Here is a 23,038-nt window from a genome sequence, read left to right as displayed (position 1 = left end):
ATGTATACATGTGAATATGCATACAGCGAAAAAATATAAAGGCTATAACAGTGAAATTGCACAGACACTGTTGAATAAGTAAGTAAGTTATGTCCACACCAAATTACAAACAATCTAATATAAATGTAATGAAAAATTAGAAAAAAGAACTAAAACACCCCACCATTTAAGAAAGAAGACAACGATGATCCTAACGAAGAAGTTGTTTATAACAGCATAGCAGTGACAAAATACACGAAGTACTTTGGGTTCATCGGAGTCAAAAATAACCCAGGACAAATTCTGCCCAGACATTTTATACTGTTCTTCCCTTTGAAATGTAAATTTGATTTAGCCTTTAAATGTAAATGAAGTGTAGGAAATGAGTAAAGGTCCACATAGCTGAGGTCAGCAAATGGTAATCACCCTTATTTACACCTTTGCTGGTGCCGGCTCCCCAGCAGGTCAGGGTAGGGTATTGTTTCAATGGTAATCATAGTCTCGGACACCTTTTATTTTGAGATTGATGGCTCGCTACCTCTCCCAGACTGTTACGGTTGGGATTGACTCAACTGAAATTCCGAACAAACTCTATAATTACTATAGTGAGTTTGAAGCCATTTTGCAGATAAGCTCATTCTGATATAGGGGGTGGAGTCTGGGTTGAGGCAGTCTGTAAATTCTTACAGCCCTCTACAAGAGTTCTCTGCCAGAATGGTGACTTGAATTCTTAACAAAAGAAAGCTGTTTATTTGAAGCCTATGCTCAAAGTGTGGCCACTAAGTAAATTGGTTTCAGTCTCAGCCCGTTTTTTTTCTTCTTTCCTTTCCTTTCAGATTGTATATTTTAATTTTTTGTTGAAATATTTTTTATTAAACTCTTGTGGCACTAATGTACTTCTGTAGGAAACATCTAAAAAAACATGGAAAAAGATTTTATTTTGGATACTGAAGTTTAGATTATTATTATCCAGATATATTTCTACACCAATCAATGAAAGCATTGAATACGGATCATAAAAACTAAAAGTGTGTGTAGTTCAATTATTATGGCTTTGGCTCGGTAAGGATACCTTGTACTCCGAGTTCTTCGCTCTTGTTTTGTTCGATTTTATTTGCATTCCCTGCAGTCCTCGATTCCACTCCTTCGTCCATTAAACACCTCATTAAAATCCCACTGTCATTATTAATAGCCTTAGCAGCACTGTTTGGAATACCTAATTCGGATTCGTCCGTGTTGGGAGGTGTGTTATTTTCTGAATCTGTCCAACCGTCTAACCGATGCCAGGCTCAGGCTACTGTTTCCCATTTTTTAATGCCACTCAGCTGACAGCCACCGTCACCGGAGACCTCATCAGGGGCGAGACAGATCGGCCTTTAAAGCGAAAAGAACACTATAAAACCGACCAAATGCTTCAAAGCAAAGTTTTGCTGTGTTTCATATTTTCACTTCCCATTTTAAAACTTTCATCATCTTTTATATCGCGGCATGTATTTATGTATTTCGACAGTATGGTTGTTCGATAGAGTGTAAATGTGTAAAGACAATAAACCGAAAGCAGATAGCGGTAAAAGTCAATGGTGCGAAACAAACAAAGATGGAAGTAGACATGATTAAACATTAAAACATAGACTACATAAACTAGACTTCCTGTTACAACACATCCTTCCTTGCGACCACTCAAGTGTAGCTTTGGCAGTATGCTTGCTTTTGGATTTTTTCCTAAAATGCCTTGCATTTTGGCTCCATTTATATTGTCACTAGCCCTGATCTATTTTCCAGGAAATGCTGATGAAAAGCGTCCGCATATCATGATGCTACCACCACCAGCCATTACCCTCTTTGGCTGCAGTTTTTTCAGTTTTCTATGCTCTTTGCACATCTGGATCCCGATACTCTTTTGACCTTGGACCCTTAATTGCTCAGTTGTATAAATAAAATAAATGAAAGTCGCTCTGGATGAAGGGGTTTGCTAAATGCAATATAATTGTAAATGTCTTATTAACTAACTCACCAAGCTTATAGAAAAAATAAAATTTTTAATAGAAATGTTTTTCTTTCGTCCCTCAGGAGTGTCTCTCAGCGCATTGCCGATGTATCTGGGCGAGATCTCTCCGCGACAGTACCGTGGCTCCATCGGCCAGTTTAACGCTGTCTTCATCTGTCTCGGAGTTTTCACCGGACAGCTGTTCGGCCTTCCTGAGATTTTCGGCCAGGTGAGTGTGTGCAGCCGATTTGCACTTTTCCAGGATGTCTCATTTCCTGTCTATACCAACACCTTGTCTCACTCTTGTGCAAGTGTGGCGGTAATAAATGCATTAGAAGGTCGCAGGACGCTTTTGCAAGCCTTTTGAAGAGAGCTTGCTGACTCAGGAAAGAGGAAATAGAAGGCAGGTGACAGGTTTAAAAAAAAATACTGCTTTTCAGGACTTTTTCAGCTCAAGCATGTAATCACACACTTATTCACTCACTCATACACACACACACACACACACACACACACACACTTTTAATCAGCTCTCTCTCTCTCGGCTTTCGTCTCTCCCCCTTTTATCCTTTCCATCGTTCAATGAAGCCGAAAACACTCGTTAATGAAACTACGCACAGGTGTGCGACAACTCGATCCGCCCTCCATTCACAAACCTCGGCTTGATCACCCTCCCACTTCCATACATTTATATAACAAGCTTTGCATCTATGAATGTCGTGCTTTGAATCAGTGCAGTTGTCAATATTATATATGGATTTATTTCTGCTAGTATACATACCAGCACACTTTTTATTAGACTCTTATACTTTCACCATTTATACTCACATTGTTTTTAAGTTCCTGTTGCCACTTAAATTATAGCAGCTATGAATAGTCATTACTTTATCAATCGTTTTTTTTGTTATATATATTTTCTTATCTTCCCGTGGGCTCACCACCTGCAGGAGGGACCGTAAGGGACGGTGCTGTCAGGATTGGGCAGCAGTCGAAGGCGGGGGCCTGCTTAGACTGCTGCCCCCGCGACCCGAATTACGGATAAGCGGGAGAAAATGAATGATATGAATGAATACTTATGTAACAGTCAAATTACAGATTATAAAAACTATTTTAAAAAGCAGACGTACACAAAAAAAAATATTCAATTACAGTAACGCGAATAAATGTAATTCATTACTTTCCACCTTTCCACCTCTGAATAAATGTACTATATGAAGATGTATTTTTTTTAAAAAGAGTTTTAAATAGTGAATATTTTGCAGTTATTCCTAAAACATATGCTTTGAACAGAGGGTTTACACAGCTCATATATCAGAGCATATTCTTTTAATACACAAATGAATTGGATGCCAGTCCATGGACTTTTCACCAGTAATGCGCAATAGGTCTCAGTGATTAGTCAGTTATAGGGTTCACTTGCTTTTGAATGACAGTTGCAATAACTGTGTGGCGTTAAACTAATGACTACAAGAACTCCATAATGATTTCCACTACTGTATTTAAAAAATGGCGTTCTTTCACAGAATCCACTTCGAGACTCATGGCTTTAATGTCGGCTGATCAGCCATTCCATCAAAACCGATGGACATTGATTATCTCATTAAAGTGGCACTTGTCAAGGTGGGATATATTAGGCATCAAAGTAAGCGGTTAGTTTTTAATGCTGATTTATGCATTGGACCAAATTGTGCTGGCTCGCCAATTAGGTCAGAAGGAGTGAAGTGTTCCTGGTATGCATTGGTCAGAATTTTCTAATGGTGGTCCACAACTAGTAAAGGTGAAAGTTACACACTGAGCTATCGCTTATCTGGTGACAGGTTCATGGGCAGCAGGATGCACTCTGAGGAGAAGGCAAGCTGGCAGGGGTAATGGGATGCTCTGAGCAATGTTCTGCTGGGAAATCATGGGTCTTCAAGAAGATGTAACTATGACATGTACAAAAATGCTACATGGCAACGGTATTCCATAGTGGCAGAGCAGTGAACTCTTTCAGCAATGCTCCCTGTATTATCACACTGCGAAAATGGTTCAAGAATAATTTGAGGAACATGTTGATTCGGTTTTCTAATTCACCAGGCTGGACAAACAAATCCTATCAACTGAGTTGCTTCACTTTGCAACTAACAGGAATTAAAGGATATGCTGCTAATGGCTTGGGGTTCACACCCTTATAGTTCTTCTGGAGTATTGTGCTGTTATGAGACAATATTAGAGGTGGTTTTCCTGAAAAACGCACCCCAAGCCCCTCACATTACATCAATGTTTTCGTCCCATTCCGTTTTAATAATTGCTTCTTATTGAGTTTCTATGGCCTGTTCCATGGTGATGTACTAGTAGGGATCATATTATTATTATTATTATTAGTAGTATTATTATTATTATCTACAATTCACTTCATGTTCTTCCTGTTTTCTAATGAATTTCACACATGCATGTTATTCATTTATGTAATACTTGGTCTAGATGAATGTTACTTTATTGTAAAAGTACTTTTTTTGAGAAGTATGTGTATCTATTTATAACAACCACAAAAAAACTCTTCATAACCCCTGTCTTTTATTTTTTCCTGTCTATATCTGTCTATAGATCCCCCTGTTTTTGTCAGAATCATCCATCAGACATCAAAGAACTGTGAAATAAATTATAGGCAATATTACAATATTAACATCCTCAGAGAGGAATGGAAGCTCTTGTCAGCATGCTTCTCTCCCATCTATTTTTTCAGACCCCCCCCACACACACAGACACACACGCTCGCGCACACAGTCCTGCATTATGAGTGTGCGTAAAGGACATATTAAACCCGGCTCGTGCCGAGCGCTCTGCATTACTGAACACTTCATAAACACACTCTGCAGGAGATAATCAAATGTAATCTCATTCCACAAGAGTGTGTATAGCCGTTCACTCAAATCCAATTTTTCAGTTCAGACACGCACACATAAACATACACAAACATACACACACACACACACACACAGACACACAGGGGATTACTCTCGGCATTATGCATTATCAGATTAATTAACATTGGCGTTGTTTTCTGACAAATACTCCCTAAATAAGACAAGAGGTATGGGACAGAGAGTGAGACAGTGAGAGTGAGAGTGAGAAAGACTCAGGAAGGACAGACAGGGAGACATTATTATTCACGTGTTCTGTATTATCTGTATAATTCGTCTTGTACATGACTGGTTGGAGTGTGTATTAAAGGTGTGTTAGTTGGGAGTAATTGTGTGACTTTATGTATATTTCAGAAGAACAGATGGAACTTCCTGTTTGCCTTTATCGCAGTTCCTGCCGTTCTGCAGTTGTGCGTTTTGCCATTTTTGCCAGAGAGTCCACGCTTCCTGCTGATGGAGCGCAGAGATGAAGCGCGAGCTGAAAAGGGTACATTAGCATCATTTACGTCATCTTTATCATCATGTTACCAGCACCATTGATATCAGCATTATCTATATCTATATAATACCAATCACCATTGTTAATACTGTATATTTATCACTATCATTAACACTGGTACATTTATTTCCAATGTCATTACTGTTATAACCATGTCTATCGTCATCATTGTTATACCCATCACCCTCATTTTTACGGTTATACACATCACCCTCATTATTACTGTTATACCCATCACCCTCATTTTTACGGTTATACACATCACCCTCATTATTACTGTTATACACATCACTATTATTATTACTGTTATACACATCACCCTCATTATTACTGTTATACACATCACCCTCATTATTACTGTTATACACATCACTATTATTATTACTGTTATACACATCACCCTCATTATTACTGTTATACACATCACTATCATTATTACTGTTATACACATCACTATTATTATTACTGTTATACACATCACCCTCATTATTACTGTTATACTCATCACCCTCATTATTACTGTTATACTCATCACCCTCATTATTACTGTTATACACATCACTATCATTATTACTGTTATACTCATCACCCTCATTATTACTGTTATACTCATCACCCTCATTATTACTGTTATACACATCACTATCATTATTACTGTTATACTCATCACCCTCATTATTACTGGTATACTCATCACCCTCATTATTACTGTTATACACATCACCCTAATTATTACTGTTATACTCATCACCCTCATTATTACTGTTATACACATCACCCTCATTATTACTGTTATACACATCACCCTCATTATTACTGTTATACTCATCACCCTCATTATTGCTGTTATACACATCACCCTCATTATTACTGTTATACTCATCACCCTCATTATTACTGTTATACACATCACCCTCATTATTACTGTTATACTCATCACCCTCATTATTACTGTTATACACATCACTATCATTATTACTGTTATACTCATCACCCTCATTATTACTGTTATACACATCACCCTCATTATTACTGTTATACTCATCACCCTCATTATTACTGTTATACACATCACCCTCATTATTACTGTTATACTCATCACCCTCATTATTACTGTTATACTCATCACCCTCATTATTACTGTTATACACATCACCCTCATTATTACTGTTATACACATCACTATCATTATTACTGTTATACACATCACCCTCATTATTACTGTTATACTCATCACCCTCATTATTACTGGTATACTCATCACCCTCATTATTACTGTTATACACATCACCCTCATTATTACTGTTATACTCATCACCCTCATTATTACTGTTATACACATCACCCTCATTATTACTGTTATACACATCACCCTCATTATTACTGTTATACTCATCACCCTCATTATTGCTGTTATACACATCACCCTCATTATTACTGTTATACTCATCACCCTCATTATTACTGTTATACACATCACCCTCATTATTACTGTTATACTCATCACCCTCATTATTACTGTTATACACATCACTATCATTATTACTGTTATACTCATCACTATCATTATTACTGTTATACTCATCACTATTATTATTACTGTTATACACATCACCCTCATTATTACTGTTATACTCATCACCCTCATTATTACTGTTATACTCATCACCCTCATTATTACTGTTATACACATCACCCTCATTATTACTGTTATACTCATCACTATCATTATTACTGGTATACTCATCACTATCATGATTACTGTTATACCCATCACCCTCATTATTACTGTTATACTTATCACCCTCATTATTACTGTTATACTCATCACTATCATTATTACTGTTATACTCATCACTATCATTATTACTGTTATACTCATCACCATCATTATTACTGTTATACACATCACTATCATTATTACTGTTATACACATCACCCTCATTATAACTGTTATACCCATCACCCTCATTATTACTGTTATACTCATCACCCTCATTATTACTGTTATACACATCACCCTCATTATTACTGTTATACTCATCACCCTCATTATTACTATTATACACATCTCCCTCATTATTACTGTTATACTCATCACTATTGTTATAACTGTTATACTCATCACTATCATTATTACTGTTATACTCATCACTATCATTATTACTGTTATACACATCACCCTCATTATAACTGTTATACCCATCACCCTCATTATTACTGTTATACTCATCATCCTCATTATTACTGTTATACACATCACCCTCATTATTACTGTTATACTCATCATCCTCATTATTACTGTTATACACATCACCCTCATTATTACTGTTATACCCATCACCCTCATAATTACTGTTATACCCATCACCCTCATTATTACTGTTATACTCATCACCCTCATTATTACTGTTATACTCATCACCCTCATTATTACTGTTATACACATCACCCTCATTATTACTGTTATACTCATCACCCTCATTATTACTGTTATACACATCTCCCTCATTATTACTGTTATACTCATCACTATCATTATAACTGTTATACACTTCACCCTCATTATTACTGTTATACCCATCACAATTGTCATCACTTTTACACACATCACTATCATTACGACTGTTATACACATCAACATTAATTATTACTGTTATACTCTTTTTTCTCCTCCTACACAGGATCATGTATCTGGTTCATTCCTTGTGGCTCGGATGACCATTTCCACAGCGTATTACATTTTATTTTTAGTCTCTTTGAAGCTTGCATGCAAACACACACAAAGGTCATATATTAAACCCTGTGCTTTGGTCGTGTTCCAATTCAAAGATCTCCGAAGTTCAGTAGATGATTACACAACAGCTTGTTAAAGAAAAGTTCAAGCTGCATTTCTGCTTTTATTTTCTGAAATCAGAAAAGTTAATGTCAAAAAGAAAACAGTTCAGGAGTACTGGGGGTTCTGTGATAGGCATTTGATGTTGTTCTTCCTTGTTTCACATTACTCCTTTTGTTTTGTTTTTTCTGACAGACTTTTTCCACAGCATTCTCACAAAGCCTGTGTGTTTAGTGCTTTGGGTTAAAACAAGTTGTTTCCTAAACACTAAACCTCTGTAGAATAGACCCAAATGACAGAATGAGGTTAGAACCCTGGTCTCATTATCTTTCATCATTAAGCAATAGAGAAGCATCACTAAAGGTCTGGATAAAAGTGCAGATGTTTAAGACTTAGCCAAAATACTATCTCCTCAGGAGTGTGTATTTTAAGACTTGGACAAAGATATAGCTCTGTAAGAAAGTCTGGGACTTTGCCAAAAAAAAATCTGCAGTATGTGTTTGAGACTTGGCCAGACTCCATATTCCTTATTTGATAATGCATTTGAGACTTGGCAGAAGGTCCAACTCACTCAGGAGTATATGTTTAAGACTTGGCTGGAGGTTTGGCTTCCTAATGAGTGCATATGTTCCATTTTGTAAATGTGCGTTCACGACATGAGGTGCGTGTGTGCGATACACTGTTGGGTTTGACACTCGGAGAAGGTCCAACTCTTGTCACAAATGTGTGATGATTGATGGAACAGCTTCTTAGGAGATCATCACAGAACTGGGGTTTGCTTTTTTTTCCGATTGGGGTCAAGGATAGAGCACTTTTAGCTCCCTAAAGAGTGTAGGTTTGAGACTTAAAAAAGGGTCCAGCTCAGTTAAGAGTGCTTGTTATTTATTTATTTGTTTATTTTTGAGCCTTTGTCAGGAGGCTGTGTTTAGACATGCCTGATGGTACACTTTCCTCAGTAGCATATGGATAAGACTTGGTTGAAGGTCCAGCTAACTGAGGATTGTGAGATTGAGATCAGGACCCTGGGCCCCTTTTTTTTTTTTTTTTTACTTTTTCCCATTATTAGAGTGCGAAGTGAACTTTCAGACAGGCTTGAAAACAAAATCAATTGTGTTGACCATTTTGGTTTTACACTTGTTTTAATGGTTGTTCTTTTACCGCTCTGGTGCTCTCAGCTGTGAAGAGCACTGCGTTGTACAAACAATGTTTGTGTGAGTCAGCCCGAGGTAAATAAGGAACAGCAGGTGGGGTAAACTTAATAGGCTGATAAACCCTTGCAGCCTTGGACCAAACTGGGGATAAAATACAAAATTAAGTGAATTATTTATGTGTAAAAAAAAAAAACGATCCGCACCTGTATTTTTGTGTGATAATAGAAGTTCAGCGCAGTATGACTGACAGCTTTGGAAATGCTAGTGTTTTGAATTTTTAAAAAAATGACTTTAATAATTATTATGCATACATGCCTTCGTATGTTAATGTGTAACATGGAGCTGTGAATTTAGAACGTGCTTGTTTGTACATGTACTGTCTTAAAATACACTGTGAGCATTAATATGAATGTGTATAAGTACACAAGGGCCCTAGGGCACCTAGGCAGGTCAAGACCACAAGATAAGGTCATTAAACATCCAGTGCATCTCCATGCCCTAGTTCTTCAGTTCTCTCTTCTGATTCCTATGACAGCTACTTTTGTTCAACCCACATTTTCACGTGGGTTTTACAGTAGCATAGAGTTCTGAAAAGCAACCAAGAGTCTGTAAAGGTACGGAGTTTGGAAGATCCGATAAGATAAACCTACTTTTGCATGGGCAAAGCTGCTCTTTGATGGAGGAGCATGCAAAGCTTTTCCGTTGGAACCCCCTTTTAATAGGGGTGTTGGCATACATGTGTCAGAGAAACAAATCTCATCATTGCGCATCACCTTGAGAAGATCGTCCTCACAGTAAAGCACGGTGGCGGTAGCCTTGGGGTTATTTTTCATCAGGACAGACAAACTGGTCATGTTGAATAAATATGTCGTTGGAGTGTTTTGTCAAGACGAATAAGCCAGAATCCCATTAGGGGGGAAGTTGTGTAAACATCAGCCAATAAACCAAACTTGGAAAGATGCAATAACATCTGTGGGAGGCTGCAATGAATCCAGTTTTTCAATCAGTTATTTCTGATTAAAAAAAAGGCTGACAACCTGAGGCGATGAAACCCTGGAGTAACCCTGGTGTAAATGAAGAACTGAGTAAAGTCCAAAAGGGTACCATTGGTCGCTCATGCCGAAGGCAATGGGGGCATCTTTGCCAGACGAAATAGCAAATTGTTAGTGTATTTGGTGTCTTTAAATGAAAATATTAACGTAAAAATGTCCTGAAATTAGTGTGATCACAGTCTTGGATAGTAGTTTTGTTTGTTAAAATAATTAGACATATCATTCTGTGTTTACTTTGTGAGCTTATAAAGCGACTGTGCGTGTTCCAATTTTTTTCTTGAATAATCGCCCAAGAACTTTTATTTTTCTCCCTAACTGTGATACTTTCATGCAATTTATCGATTGCCGGTCCTACATATTATGCCCAGCCAAATCTGACACTCGCCCACACTTTCACTCCTTGCCTGCAATTTAATACAGTGAATCGCCTCATCATGCATGTAATATGCCAGCTCTCGTCAAGGACACTGCTGCTGACTGCTTTAATTAAGCATCACTGCCAGTCTTTATTTTTCCTCTCTAATTTGCTATGTTGTTCACCAAAAATATGTTTGACCGTCTGCAGGTAATGACCGCCATGATAACATGTAGCAATGTTCAGATCATATCTCCCCACACACATTATGGTTTCATGCATAGGTACAAAGTAATCATTGTCTTAAAACAATACAATGCAAAAAAAAGTAGAATGCTCTGGATCAAGTGCTATTTTTGTAAGCTTCTGAATAATAAAAATTGAAGCTAAATTTGTTGTTTTTTTCTAAAGGGATAAAAGGCAAGTGCTTATGTTCAAAGGTGCAGCTCTATATGCTCTTGATCTTATCACCATTTACCGGCTATAAGAAACCAAAAGGAAATTCAGTCATTCCCTGAATGAATGCCTCTATTACCTTTTTTTATGGCAGCAAACATTTAGCATATATGTTACCTCCAAACAGTTTTGAAACTGTTACTGTTCCACTACTTTCAAACCCAGTTTCTGTTATCTAAAATCTGGTAGTTACCAAATGCAGTTTATTAAATGTGTTGGCTGTTGAATCTGACTCTAACGTGGCTTTCAGATGTACCACAATTTCTTCCATTCACGCTCACCACTAGAAAAGCATTCTCTGGTAACTAGACCAGCAAGCATAGAAACTAGAAAAATGGCTCAGGACCTCTGACTATTACCATCCGCAAGATTTTGCAAAGAAACTTTAATATCACAGAGACCACCTGCTCGTCACTTGGTTGATCTATCATTCTCAACCTTCTGTCCCTTCTCTTGCCCCTGGTCACTGGTAACATCTGTTACCTATTGCTTCTCATTACCCTACATAGAATTGTCCCCTGGGTTGGTCCTTGGTTTTTGTGCAGCCTTCGTTTACAAGATTTGCTGCAATTACGCCCACCCATCATTGACTCAACCAGAACCTAAAGGGATGTACACACAAAGGAATTATAAATTGTATTTTTTTGTGGAAAGGAAATCGTGTCATGGCAGGAGCTGGAGAAAAGCAGCAATACATTGCAGTAGGGTCCTGGTACTGGAACATTTTATTGTGAAAACCCGGTCTTCTATATTTTGACATTTGCGTCTACTATAATATATGCCAAACAGGCCTACTATTAAATCACTGTCCATTGTGCTGAAATTTGTTAGCTATTTGGTCAAATGTAGAACAAAGTGATGAAAAAAGGATCTTATACATGGATCTTATACATGCTGTATATACACGGTGTTTGCCTACTGTTGATGTCAGCAACAGTAGGCAAACACCCAAGCAACACCCATTACAAAATTATGGACATTGTATTTGTAGTTGACTTTAGTCCACTATTCTAATACCCACCACTCTATTGAGAAGGCTTTTCATTTGATTTTGGAGCATGGTTATGGGGGTAATTGCTCATTCTGCTTCATGAGTTTTAGTGGAATCAGGCACTGGGATTGAATTCAGAGCTCAGGTCATTTAAATTCCTTCACATCAAACTTGTGAATCCATGATCTCATGGAACTGACATAGGGAACAGTTCCATTGTTATTGTCCATTGTTGAACCAATCTGACAATTTACATTTATATTATATTATATTTGGTTCTTCCCCAAATTGTTACAAATTTGGTAGCTCCAGGAAGATATATGGAAGGTCTCCTTTTACAGAGCTCTGACTATGAGTAGAGCTATTGACTGCACCCCAGGCCTCCTCACCTCACATTCATCAGTACCTGACTTTACTAACACCCTTGTGGCTGAATGAGCACAAATATCCACAGAATCTACTGGAACATCTTCCCAGTAGAGTGGAGTTTGGAGCAAATGGGGCTCAATGTAGAATGTTATGTTAAAAAAGCAAATACCATGCTGTTATGCTGAGGTGTGCACAAACATTTGTGCATAAAGTTATCTTCTTGATGTTTTTTTTCAATAATTTATATAAAAACACATAGAAATATAATATTTTATTTGATCTCATAAAACAGTTTGTTGCCTGTGACCAGATTTTTAATAATATTATGATAATGAGAGTCTAGAAGTGTATAAACTAGAAGTGCATACCGTATGCATTCTAAGGTCAGGTTCTGAAATTGTATTTTTTATTACTTTGTCTCATACATCAGCCTCCAATTCACACCAGCGGTTCTGATATGGCGCGGTGTGCGTCACATGCAGCAGTTACACCCAGCCTCTATTCTATCAAGGGTTTTAATTCACAGCAGCGATGCTGGAACCGAGGAACACACAAGCACCTGCTTGCGTCATTGACGTAGGAATAAAACACTCTGTAGTGTTTGATAGGATTCATGCAGTCATTATTTGTATATAGCATGAACTCCAGTTAGTTTGAGTGTGTAGCTGTATGAGTCCGTTGCTAGGCAGGTATAAGGACTTGATTGCCTTTAGCTTTTAAAAAAGTAAACACAAAAATAAACACAAAAACTGATTGAGTCCAATCACAATATGATTAAATAAGTATTGGGGCATCTGACTTTTCCAGCCATTTGTGGTTCTTATTCCAACTGTTGGCACAAAGTTGGAGGCACATAATTGTATGTGATAGAATTAAATTCTGGGGGAGTGGTGGCTCCAGCGGTTAAGGCGCTGGGTTGCCGATCGGAAGGTCTGGGGTTCAAGCCCCGGTATCGCCAAGCTGCCACTCTTGGGCCCTTGAGCAAGGCCCTTAACCCTCTATGCTCCGGGGGTCCCTTACGAGGGAAATATCAAGGTCTGTGACATGGGGCCACCTTCCCGTGGGCTCACCACCTGCAGGAGGGACCGTAAGGGACGGTGCTGTGAGGATTGGGCAGCAGTCGAAGGCGGGGGCCTGCTTGGACTGCTGCCCCCGCGACCCGAATTACGGATAAGCGGGAGAAAATGAATGAATGAATGAATGAATGCTTCCCATGGGCTCACCACCTGCAGGAGGGACCGTAAGGGACGGTGCTGTGAGGATTGGGCAGCAGTTGAAGGCCCCCCTTGCTTGCTTAGACTGCTGCCCCCGCGACCCGAATTACGGATAAGCGGGAGAAAATGAATGAATGAATAGAATTAAATTCTCCCTTCACTTGTACTGGGAAACCCAAACCTTTTCTAGCACACAAAACCAGCTCCATGAATCAGAATCAGATCAATCAATGACTATTTTGTTTCACGAATGGTCCCAATTTATTGCAAAAAATCTAAACTTATAGTGAATTGTTTTTATGAGTTTTATGTTGAAATAAAATTAATTAATAAAAAATATAATTATTACTTATAAAACAAAGTAAAAGTATACTAAATAGTAAAAAATACTGTACAATGTATCATATATTAATATAAAATTTTTTCATTATATTTTTTTATTTACTGGTTGTAGTGTCCGCTGTCGTCAAAAAAAGGGCGGAGTTCAAGATACACTGCATTCTTGATTTTCATTGTCTGAAAAGAATACAGTGATGTGAATCTTTAGCTCCGCCCCCTTTTTTGACGTCATAGGAAACTATGCATAGGCTACGCTACAGTACTGTACAGTACTCACTATAAATGTGATATTTCTACGAATTTCACAAAATTCATCTCGCTATATTCTTGCAAATGTTTTCTGGGTGTTTATACTTGCATTATGTCTTTTTTAATATGCACATTTTTTTTCTTTGTTGCTGTAGCACAGAAATTTCCCCACTGTGGGACGAATAAAGGTATATCTTATCTTAAACTGCAGCTAATTAAATCTAGTGGAACATCTTTCCAGAAGAATGTTTTTTATAGGTACAAACGGGAACTAAATGTACAATAGGATGGTCAAAAGGCACATACCGATCTTATGCTCAGGTGTCCACAAACTTGTGGAGAATTGTTCATAGGGTGTATTAAAAAAAACCAACCATTTTCTTTTAAAACATGATGCAGAGTAATGAGCATAAGGACCACAAATACTATATTTTGCAACTAAAATTGCAGTAACCTCTAAAACCTTTAGGAAAAGGTTTTGCCTTTCATGGATCTTTCTTCCTATTTCTTTATATCTATTTTCACAACTTTTTTTGACAGTATATTTACCCACCTATTAGTGTTTGCTCTTGCCTTGTGATTGTCTTACATTATCTCAGCCCAGCCTAGCTTTGTGATTGGCCCTTGGCATTTTATGTTCCTCGTAGCTGTGTTATCTGTTTTGCTATGATATTAGAAGTTAACTTCAACCTACTTTTGCTCTGTCTTGCTTTGTCTAATATTTAACCTTGTTTTTAGGTTCGCATTGCCAAATCTAGCATTTTATTTGCTTCCAAAGTGTAGCAAATGACAAATCCCACTTGTATCATGAGTTCAACCTACTGCTAGCTAGAATTAAGCACAGACCATTCATTTAAACCATATAAAGTTCATTCTAAAGACGCAAGTGCTAACTCTATACAAATATAAATAGAATGTGTATAAAATAAAAAAAGAGATATATCTTGTGCATACAATGTGTGATATTTAATATATGTAAGTTCAACACACAGTGTGCTACCCATAAGCCATTGTGTCTCTCTCTCTCTGTCTCCAGCATTCCAGGCATTTTTGGGAAAGAAGGATGTGAGTGCTGAATTGGAGGAGGTGTATGGGGAGATTAGAGTGCAGAACACTCAGCAGTCCGTGTCTTTCTTCCGTTTGTTCCGTAATCCTTCCATCCGCTGGCAGCTCATCACTGTCATCACCGTCATGAGCAGCTACCAGCTGTGTGGGCTCAATGTCGTGAGTGCACTTTTACACTCACACGCGTACTCACACGTCATCGCTATGTCATAGTGCTGCCTTATCACACTCACACTACCACAAATTCACACTATCATAGTACCACCATGTCACACAACCACACTGTCATAGTACCACATGATCTCAAATCACACTCCCACTGCCAAACTATGGTACTACCACATGATCACACTGTCACACAAACACACAGACCACGTGAATACACTGCCCACACTTTCACAATAGCATACCACACTGTGACAGAACCAAGTGACCATACTCTGATAGTACCACATGACCACATTGTCATAGTATCACATAACCCCACACTGTCTTAGAACCACATGATCACACTTTGATAGTACTGCATTACTACTTTGTCATAGTACCAAATAACCACACTGTGATAGAACCAAATGACCACACTCGGATAGTACCACATGACCACATTGTCATAGTACCACATAACCCCACACTGTGATAGAACCACATGATCACACTCTGATAGTACTATATGACCACAGTTGAATAGTATCACATAACCACACTGTGATAGAACCAAATGGCCACACTCTGATAGTACTGCATGACCACAGTTGAATAGTACCACATAACCCCACACTGTGAAAGTACCTCATGACCACACTCTGATAGTACCTCATGACCACACTCTAATAGTACCACATGACCCCAGTATCATAGTACCACATAACCACATAACTACACTGTGAAAGAACCACATAGCCACACTCTAAAAGTACCTTATGACCACACTTTGATTAGTACCACATGACTGCAGTATCATAAAACCACATAACTCTGATAGAACCATATGGCCACAATCTGGTAGTGGCTTGTGACCAAACTCTGATAGTACCACATGACCACAGTAAAATAGTATCACATAACGACACTGTGAGAGAACCACATGACCACACTGTCATAGTACCTCATGACCCCACACTAATAGTATCTCATGCCCACACTGTAATAGTACCACATGACCACAGTATTATAGTACCACATAACCACACTGTGATAGAACCGCATGACCACACTCTAATAGTACCACATGACCACAGTATCAAAGTACCACATAACCACACTGTGTTAGAAGGTAGTAAAAGCTGTGACAGCAAACGCACACACCCACCCACTCGCTCCCACTGAATATAGTTAGCTTTGTCTAGAAACATTACCAAAATTACAAATGTGAAGTGGCGTAATTACACACATTTCCCTTTTCATAAACTGTGACCGCATCTCTCTGTCTGACTGTCTCGTTCTGTTTGTCTCTGGGCCAGCTGTATGAAACACTTTCCCGATATAATTAGGTTGCCTACATTTAAAAACCATGCAGCAAACTGTAAGATGAGCCTAATTTAACATTCCCCTCATACATAAGCATTGGGTGGTGTTAGCACAATACAATGTGGGGAAACAGGAAGAGTGGCTGATTACATATTTTGTCCGAAACTTTAGTGGATTAAAGGCAACCATGCAGTTGCTGCCAGTAATAAAAGGTGATATAGGGTTGCCCGGTTTGAATTTCACACATTTCAGTCACTTTATTCTAAGATCACTTCATTTATTGCAAAATTTTAAAGGTAATAGTAGAGGTATAAGAATTGTTTTAATAACATTTAAACTATTTGTTTTAGAACATTTAGTATTAAAAGTTTTAACTCTCGCACGTTTTTATTTATTTAGTAAGATTTTCAAATATTAACACGTCATCATCATTACCAAACTTCTTTTTCGGGGGGCTTTTCGACATCTCTGCACTCGACAGCCTGGGTAATGAGCTTGGCAAATTCATTTCACGTGCACCACAAGCGCATTTTTGTGACCCGTTGAGTTGCACTGGAGGTACACGTATTCAGGAATTAGTTTTTTTTTTTATGCTCTGTGTGTTGATGTGTATGCCTCTTAAGTTTAGTGCTGTTTAGACCTAAAGGGAGAAAATAACAGAGAGAGAGGAAGTGGACTGTAAAATGACTGTAACTTATATTGTTATTTGCATACAGATGTGGAATCCTGGCTTTTGTATTACCCCAGATAGAGATAAATGAGTAGATAAAAGCAAGCAGACCATATATTATTTATTTTCATGTATCCATTGCTAATATAATACATATTCACATAATAATCCATCTGCATCCTGCCCTGGCAGACAATTACTTACCACCACAAAATGCTTAATTTTCTTTAGACCAACACAATTTGCCAATTATATCTATTTTATTTATTAAGGCGCAAGATGGTATCCCTTCATAGCTATTGAGTCATCAAGCTTCGAGTTACAGGGTTACTGTTACTAAGCACCGAGTCCAGCATACGAGGTAGCATCAAAAAGAGACTAGTTTTGTAACACGCCAACAGATGGCAGCACAAGGCTGTATGCACAGTCACAGGGAGCACCGATCTTTATAAGTCAGTGTGCCAAAAGACATCATCCTGTGTACATCGGAAGCTGTGCAACTGTTGATATTCGTAAATTTCCAGACAGAAACAACATGATTTTGCTTCTGCGGACTTGAATGTTATGAGTCAAGAGTCAAGAAGCTTTTATTGTCATTTTAACCATATATATATATATACACAATGTACACAAAGCCAGCTACATGAAAATATGCTTTTCATGGGTTGGCGTGGAAGATCTCCTGCTATAGCGCCAACCATATGAACAACTTTGGGATTAATTGAAACACCCACCCTAGGCCCCCTCGCATTATCTACATCAGTACCTGACTTTACTAACACTCTTGTAGTTGAATGAGCACAAATCTCCAGAAAATGTTGAGGAACATCTTTCTAGAAGAGTGGAGGTTATTATAAGAGCAAATTGGGTATGAATGTGAAATGGGATGTTCAGAAATCTTTATGCTCAGGTGTCTACAAGGTTTTTTCCGTACTGTGTAACTTACAGGATTTCACAATATGGTAAAAACTATTTTTTTAACTAATAGCATGTAACATGGGCTAAAATTGCTTTGAAATTCCACTGGGTTGACGCTAGTAGATTTCTGTGGATTTCTTTTTTTGGAATAGCTTTTTTGACTAGCAGGCATTCTCATTGCTCTCTCCTACATGCTCTCTCTTCATATTGAAATGCATCCTGTAATATCAAGAGGTATCCCAAAGCCTAAAATAATCTATCTTTTAATTATTTACGATACCTTTCCAAAAACGAACAAGCCCAGACATGTTCTCATCCATGCTTTCACCAAACCTTCTCCAGGGATAGCGCTTTTTGGCTGAGCTTGACAAATTCTCTGGTGATCCTCATAAATATGAAATATTGAATATTATCCACTCCACATTTCTTCCCAACTATGAATTTATAAATCTTTATGGACAAAAGTATTTGACACCTGACTTTTCCAGCCTTATTGGTTTCTTCTACAAACTGTAAAAAATTTGGAAGCACGCAATTGTGTAGCAGGTCATTGGATGCGGTAGCATGAAAAAGCATGAACGAGACGAATCCATGAAGATATTCTTTACATGGGTTGGTGTGAAAGAGCTTGAATGGCCTGTTATAGAGCTCGGACCATAACCCCTTCATGCTTATAACATAACATTGATTTACTTTATGCTAATCTTTATTCTAAGCAGCAGAGATGCCATCGATGATTAAAAAAAATCATAAGTAATATGATCAGTAATCATATACACTACATGCTATGAATGACTAGACCTGTATTGCTATTAAAGTAATTGTTACCTAAACTGACTTTACAATGGAAAAAAAGAAGTGTTCGAGTTTCTAATTGATCTCCAGAGACTCTTTCCTTAATCGTGTAATCATCTCTTGTCTTTCCCCCAATTTCTTAATCACACAGTTATTATTTTTTGTTTGTTCCATCCCTACCCCCGCTTTCCTGCTATTTAAATTGCATTTGAAATAGGTTTTTGCTCAATAAATAGAACCCAGTGTGTGTGAGAGAAAGAGAAAAGACAAGACAAGTAAGAAGGAGGACTCCAAAGACTTGAGATTTAGACATCGATTTATTGTTCCAACAAGGATTTGTTTTTTTGTTGTTGTTTTTTTTTTTTTACCTGTAATGGAAATATCACATTTCTGGTGTTAAAAAGTTTGTGAGTTTCTATTTGCTGTTAGAGAAAACTCTGTTCTGGGGAACTGTTCAAGTAGATTTTGTGGAGATTTATGTGAGATTCATTCAGCCACATGGGTGTTAGTAAAGCCAGGTACTGATATAGGTAAGGATGAGGTGAGGAGGACTGTGGTGCAGTCAGTGTTCCAGTTCATCCCAAAGGTGTTCAATAGGGTTGGAGCTCTATAGCAGGAAGATCTTTCACTCTAAGCCGTGTAATGCATATCTTATCGGAGCTGGCTTTGTGCACAGGGGCATTGTCATGCTGGAGCAGGTTTGGGTCTTCTAATTAAAGTGAAGAGAAATGTTCATGCTAAGGCATCCAAAGACATCACTTTATCTAAACGTGTGGTAACAGTTTGCAGAAGAACCACATATTCGTGGATGTCAGGTGTCCCAATATAGTGTATGTTAACTTGTAGACAGGTGAGAATATTTACAAGAGACTTATGGATGGATGGATGGATGGATGGATGGATGGATGGATGGATGGATTGGTGGATAGATACAGTTAGATATACAGACAAACAGAAAGATACATACAATGCTTAGATCTCATTAGTTTTCTGATTAAAGTATCTCCATGTTCCTACTGTAATCTTTGTGCTTACCAACAAGTGGGAACATTCATGCATATGGTGTGGGACTGTGAGAGGGTTTATGAGTTTTGGTAAAAGATCTAATTAGTATTGTCTTATATGATAGGTAAAGATATACCAGTGCAACCATTTGTGCTCCTTTTAAATGATGACTTTAGATTAGGTTTTACAAAACTACACAGGAAGATCTGCTTGTCAGGACTAACATCTGCCAAAAGGATAATTGCGCAAATATGGCTTCCTCCACATACTTTATCTGTGTGATACTGGGAAATTCAATTTTATCATGGTGGAGAAGGTGGAGGAGTTTAGTTACCTGGAGGTTAACAGTGCAAAGTAATGGAGAGTGTGTTGGAGAAGTAAAGAAAAGAGTGCAGGCAGGGTGGAGTGGGTGGAGAAGAGTGACAGGAGTGATTTGTGATAGAAGAGTGTCTGCAAAAGTGAAAGGGAAAGTTTATAGGACTGTGGTGAGACCTGCAATGTTGTATGGTTTAGAGACAGTGGCATTGAGTAAAAGACAGGAGGTGGAGCTGGAGGTAGCAGAGCTGAAGATGTTGAGGTTTTCATTGGGTGTGATGAGGATGGACAGGATTAGAAATGAGTTTATTAGAGGGACAGTGCATGTAGGACGTTTTGGAGACAAGGTGAGGGAGGCGAGATTGAGATGGTTTGGACAAGTGCAGAGGAGGGACATGGGGTATATTGGTAGGAGAATGCTGAGGATTCAGCCACCAGGAAGGATGAAAAGAGGTGTTTGGAAGGGTTCAGAGGGTCGGTTTGATCTGTTCATTATGAGGAAGTGTTTGGATGCAATTGTATATGACCCTTCCATGCAAAAACAATAAAAAATGTAGCCTTAGAAAAGAAATTCACCAGCGATAACGAGTTCAGTCCAGAAGATGACACAGCTATGCTTGATTTCAAGGCCAAGTCAAAAGCACACACACACACACACATACACAGTTGGACAGTAGACAGATTAGACAATAATTACTAATTGTCCATTGATTCATAATAAATCAAGTCCCACAAAGATATTGTGGAAGCAAACACATATGTCTTTTCCCCCTCACTGAGTCTGTTTTTTCACCGGCCAATTTTATTTTCAGGTAAAATAAATGCATAGCGGCAAGAATCTGTAACTGATATAAACATTGGCACTTTGGTAAATGGGTTTTAAACCACCTCGGTAGTGTCAAATCTTGACTCTCATTTTCTTTCCATTTCTATTTCTAATGCATGTCCATCAACATGCTGAGAAACAGGCAAATCTATTGATGCTGCTGAGCTTATAGAGGTTGGATTGTAGACGACTTTTCACATCCATCAGTTTACCAGCTCATATTACACTGCCATAACATTTTAAACGCTTGAGGGAGCATGAGATGAGGGTGCAAGCAGAGTGTACAAGTGTGTACTTTGCTCTCTGAATGTTGGGGAGTTTTTATTCTAAATTAAACAGCATTGGGTTTTATAGTATGAATGTAGAGTGTGTATATTGTACACTATAGATGTTATTCAGTATAATTATGAATTTAGAGTGTGTATAATGTATAATATGATTGTTATGCAGTATGGGTATAAAAGAAGAGTGTTTATAGTGTATACTATGGGCATTTTGCAGTATGGGTATTCATGTAGAATGTGTACAGTATAATGTATACTATGGTTGTTATGCAGTATGGGTATGTATGTAGTGTGTATAATGTATACTATGGGTGTTATGCAGTATGGGTATGTATGTAGTGTGTATAATGTATACTATGGGTGTTATGCAGTATGGGTATGTATGTAGTGTGTATAATGTATACTATGGGTGTTATGCAGTATGGGTATGTATGTAGTGTGTATAATGTATACTATGGGTGTTATGCAGTATGGGTATGTATGTAGTGTGTATAATGTATACTATGGGTGTTATTCAGTATAACTATGAATGTAGAGTGTGTATAATGTACCCTATGGGCGTTATGCAGTATGGGTATGAATGTAAAGTGTGTATAATGTATACTATAGGTGTTATGCACTATGGGTATAAATGTAGTGTGTATAATGTATACTATAGGTGTTATGCAGTATGGGTATGAATGTAAAGTGTGTATAATGTATACTATAGGTGTTATGCAGTATGGGTATGAATGTAAAGTGTGTATAATGTATACTATAGGTGTTATGCAGTATGGGTATGGATGTAAAGTGTGTATAGTGTACACTATAGGTGTTATGCAGTTTGGGTGTGGATGTAAAGTGTGTATAGTGTACACTATAGGTGTTACGCAGTATGGGTATGGATGTAAAGTGTGTATAGTGTACACTATAGGTGTTATGCAGTTTGGGTGTGGATGTAAAGTGTGTATAGTGTACACTATAGGTGTTATGCAGTATGGGTATGGATGTAAAGTGTGTATAGTGTACACTATAGGTGTTATGCAGTATGGGTATGGATGTAAAGTGTGTATAGTGTACACTATAGGTGTTATGCAGTATGGGTATGGATGTAAAGTGTGTATAGTGTATACTATAGGTGTTATGCAGTATGGGTATGGATGTAAAGTGTGTATAGTGTATACTATAGGTGTTATGCAGTATGGGTATGGATGTAAAGTGTGTATAGTGTACACTATAGGTGTTATGCAGTATGGGTATGGATGTAAAGTGTGTATAGTGTATACTATAGGTGTTACGCAGTATGGGTATGGATGTAAAGTGTGTATAGT

The 23,038-nt window shown here is 37.9% G+C and overlaps 1 protein-coding gene and 1 long non-coding RNA gene across 5 annotated transcripts in view; one reads left to right on the top strand and one right to left on the bottom strand.

Moving 5' to 3' along the window:
* The window catches only part of LOC310739848, a 125,767-nt gene that overhangs the window by 7,616 nt on the left and 95,113 nt on the right, over positions 1–23,038 (bottom strand). The gene's annotated exons all lie outside the window — the stretch shown is intronic.
* slc2a9l2 (solute carrier family 2 member 9, like 2) overlaps positions 1–23,038 on the top strand; it is a 96,876-nt gene that overhangs the window by 34,480 nt on the left and 39,358 nt on the right. For all 4 annotated transcript variants that reach the window (XM_083566054.1, XM_083566053.1, XM_083566052.1 and 1 more), the window contains exons 6-8: positions 2,050–2,195; positions 5,224–5,356; positions 15,417–15,604. In XM_083566054.1, coding sequence (XP_083422180.1) covers positions 2,050–2,195; positions 5,224–5,356; positions 15,417–15,604 — 467 coding nt within the window. The remainder of the gene's footprint in view (positions 1–2,049; positions 2,196–5,223; positions 5,357–15,416; positions 15,605–23,038) is intronic.

This window comes from Silurus aristotelis, assembly GCF_946808225.1.
Source record: "Silurus aristotelis genome assembly, chromosome: 17".
NCBI lineage: Eukaryota > Metazoa > Chordata > Actinopteri > Siluriformes > Siluridae > Silurus > Silurus aristotelis.
The sequence above is the reverse complement of the archived record's forward strand: the minus strand, read 5'-3'. Positions and strand labels throughout refer to the sequence as shown.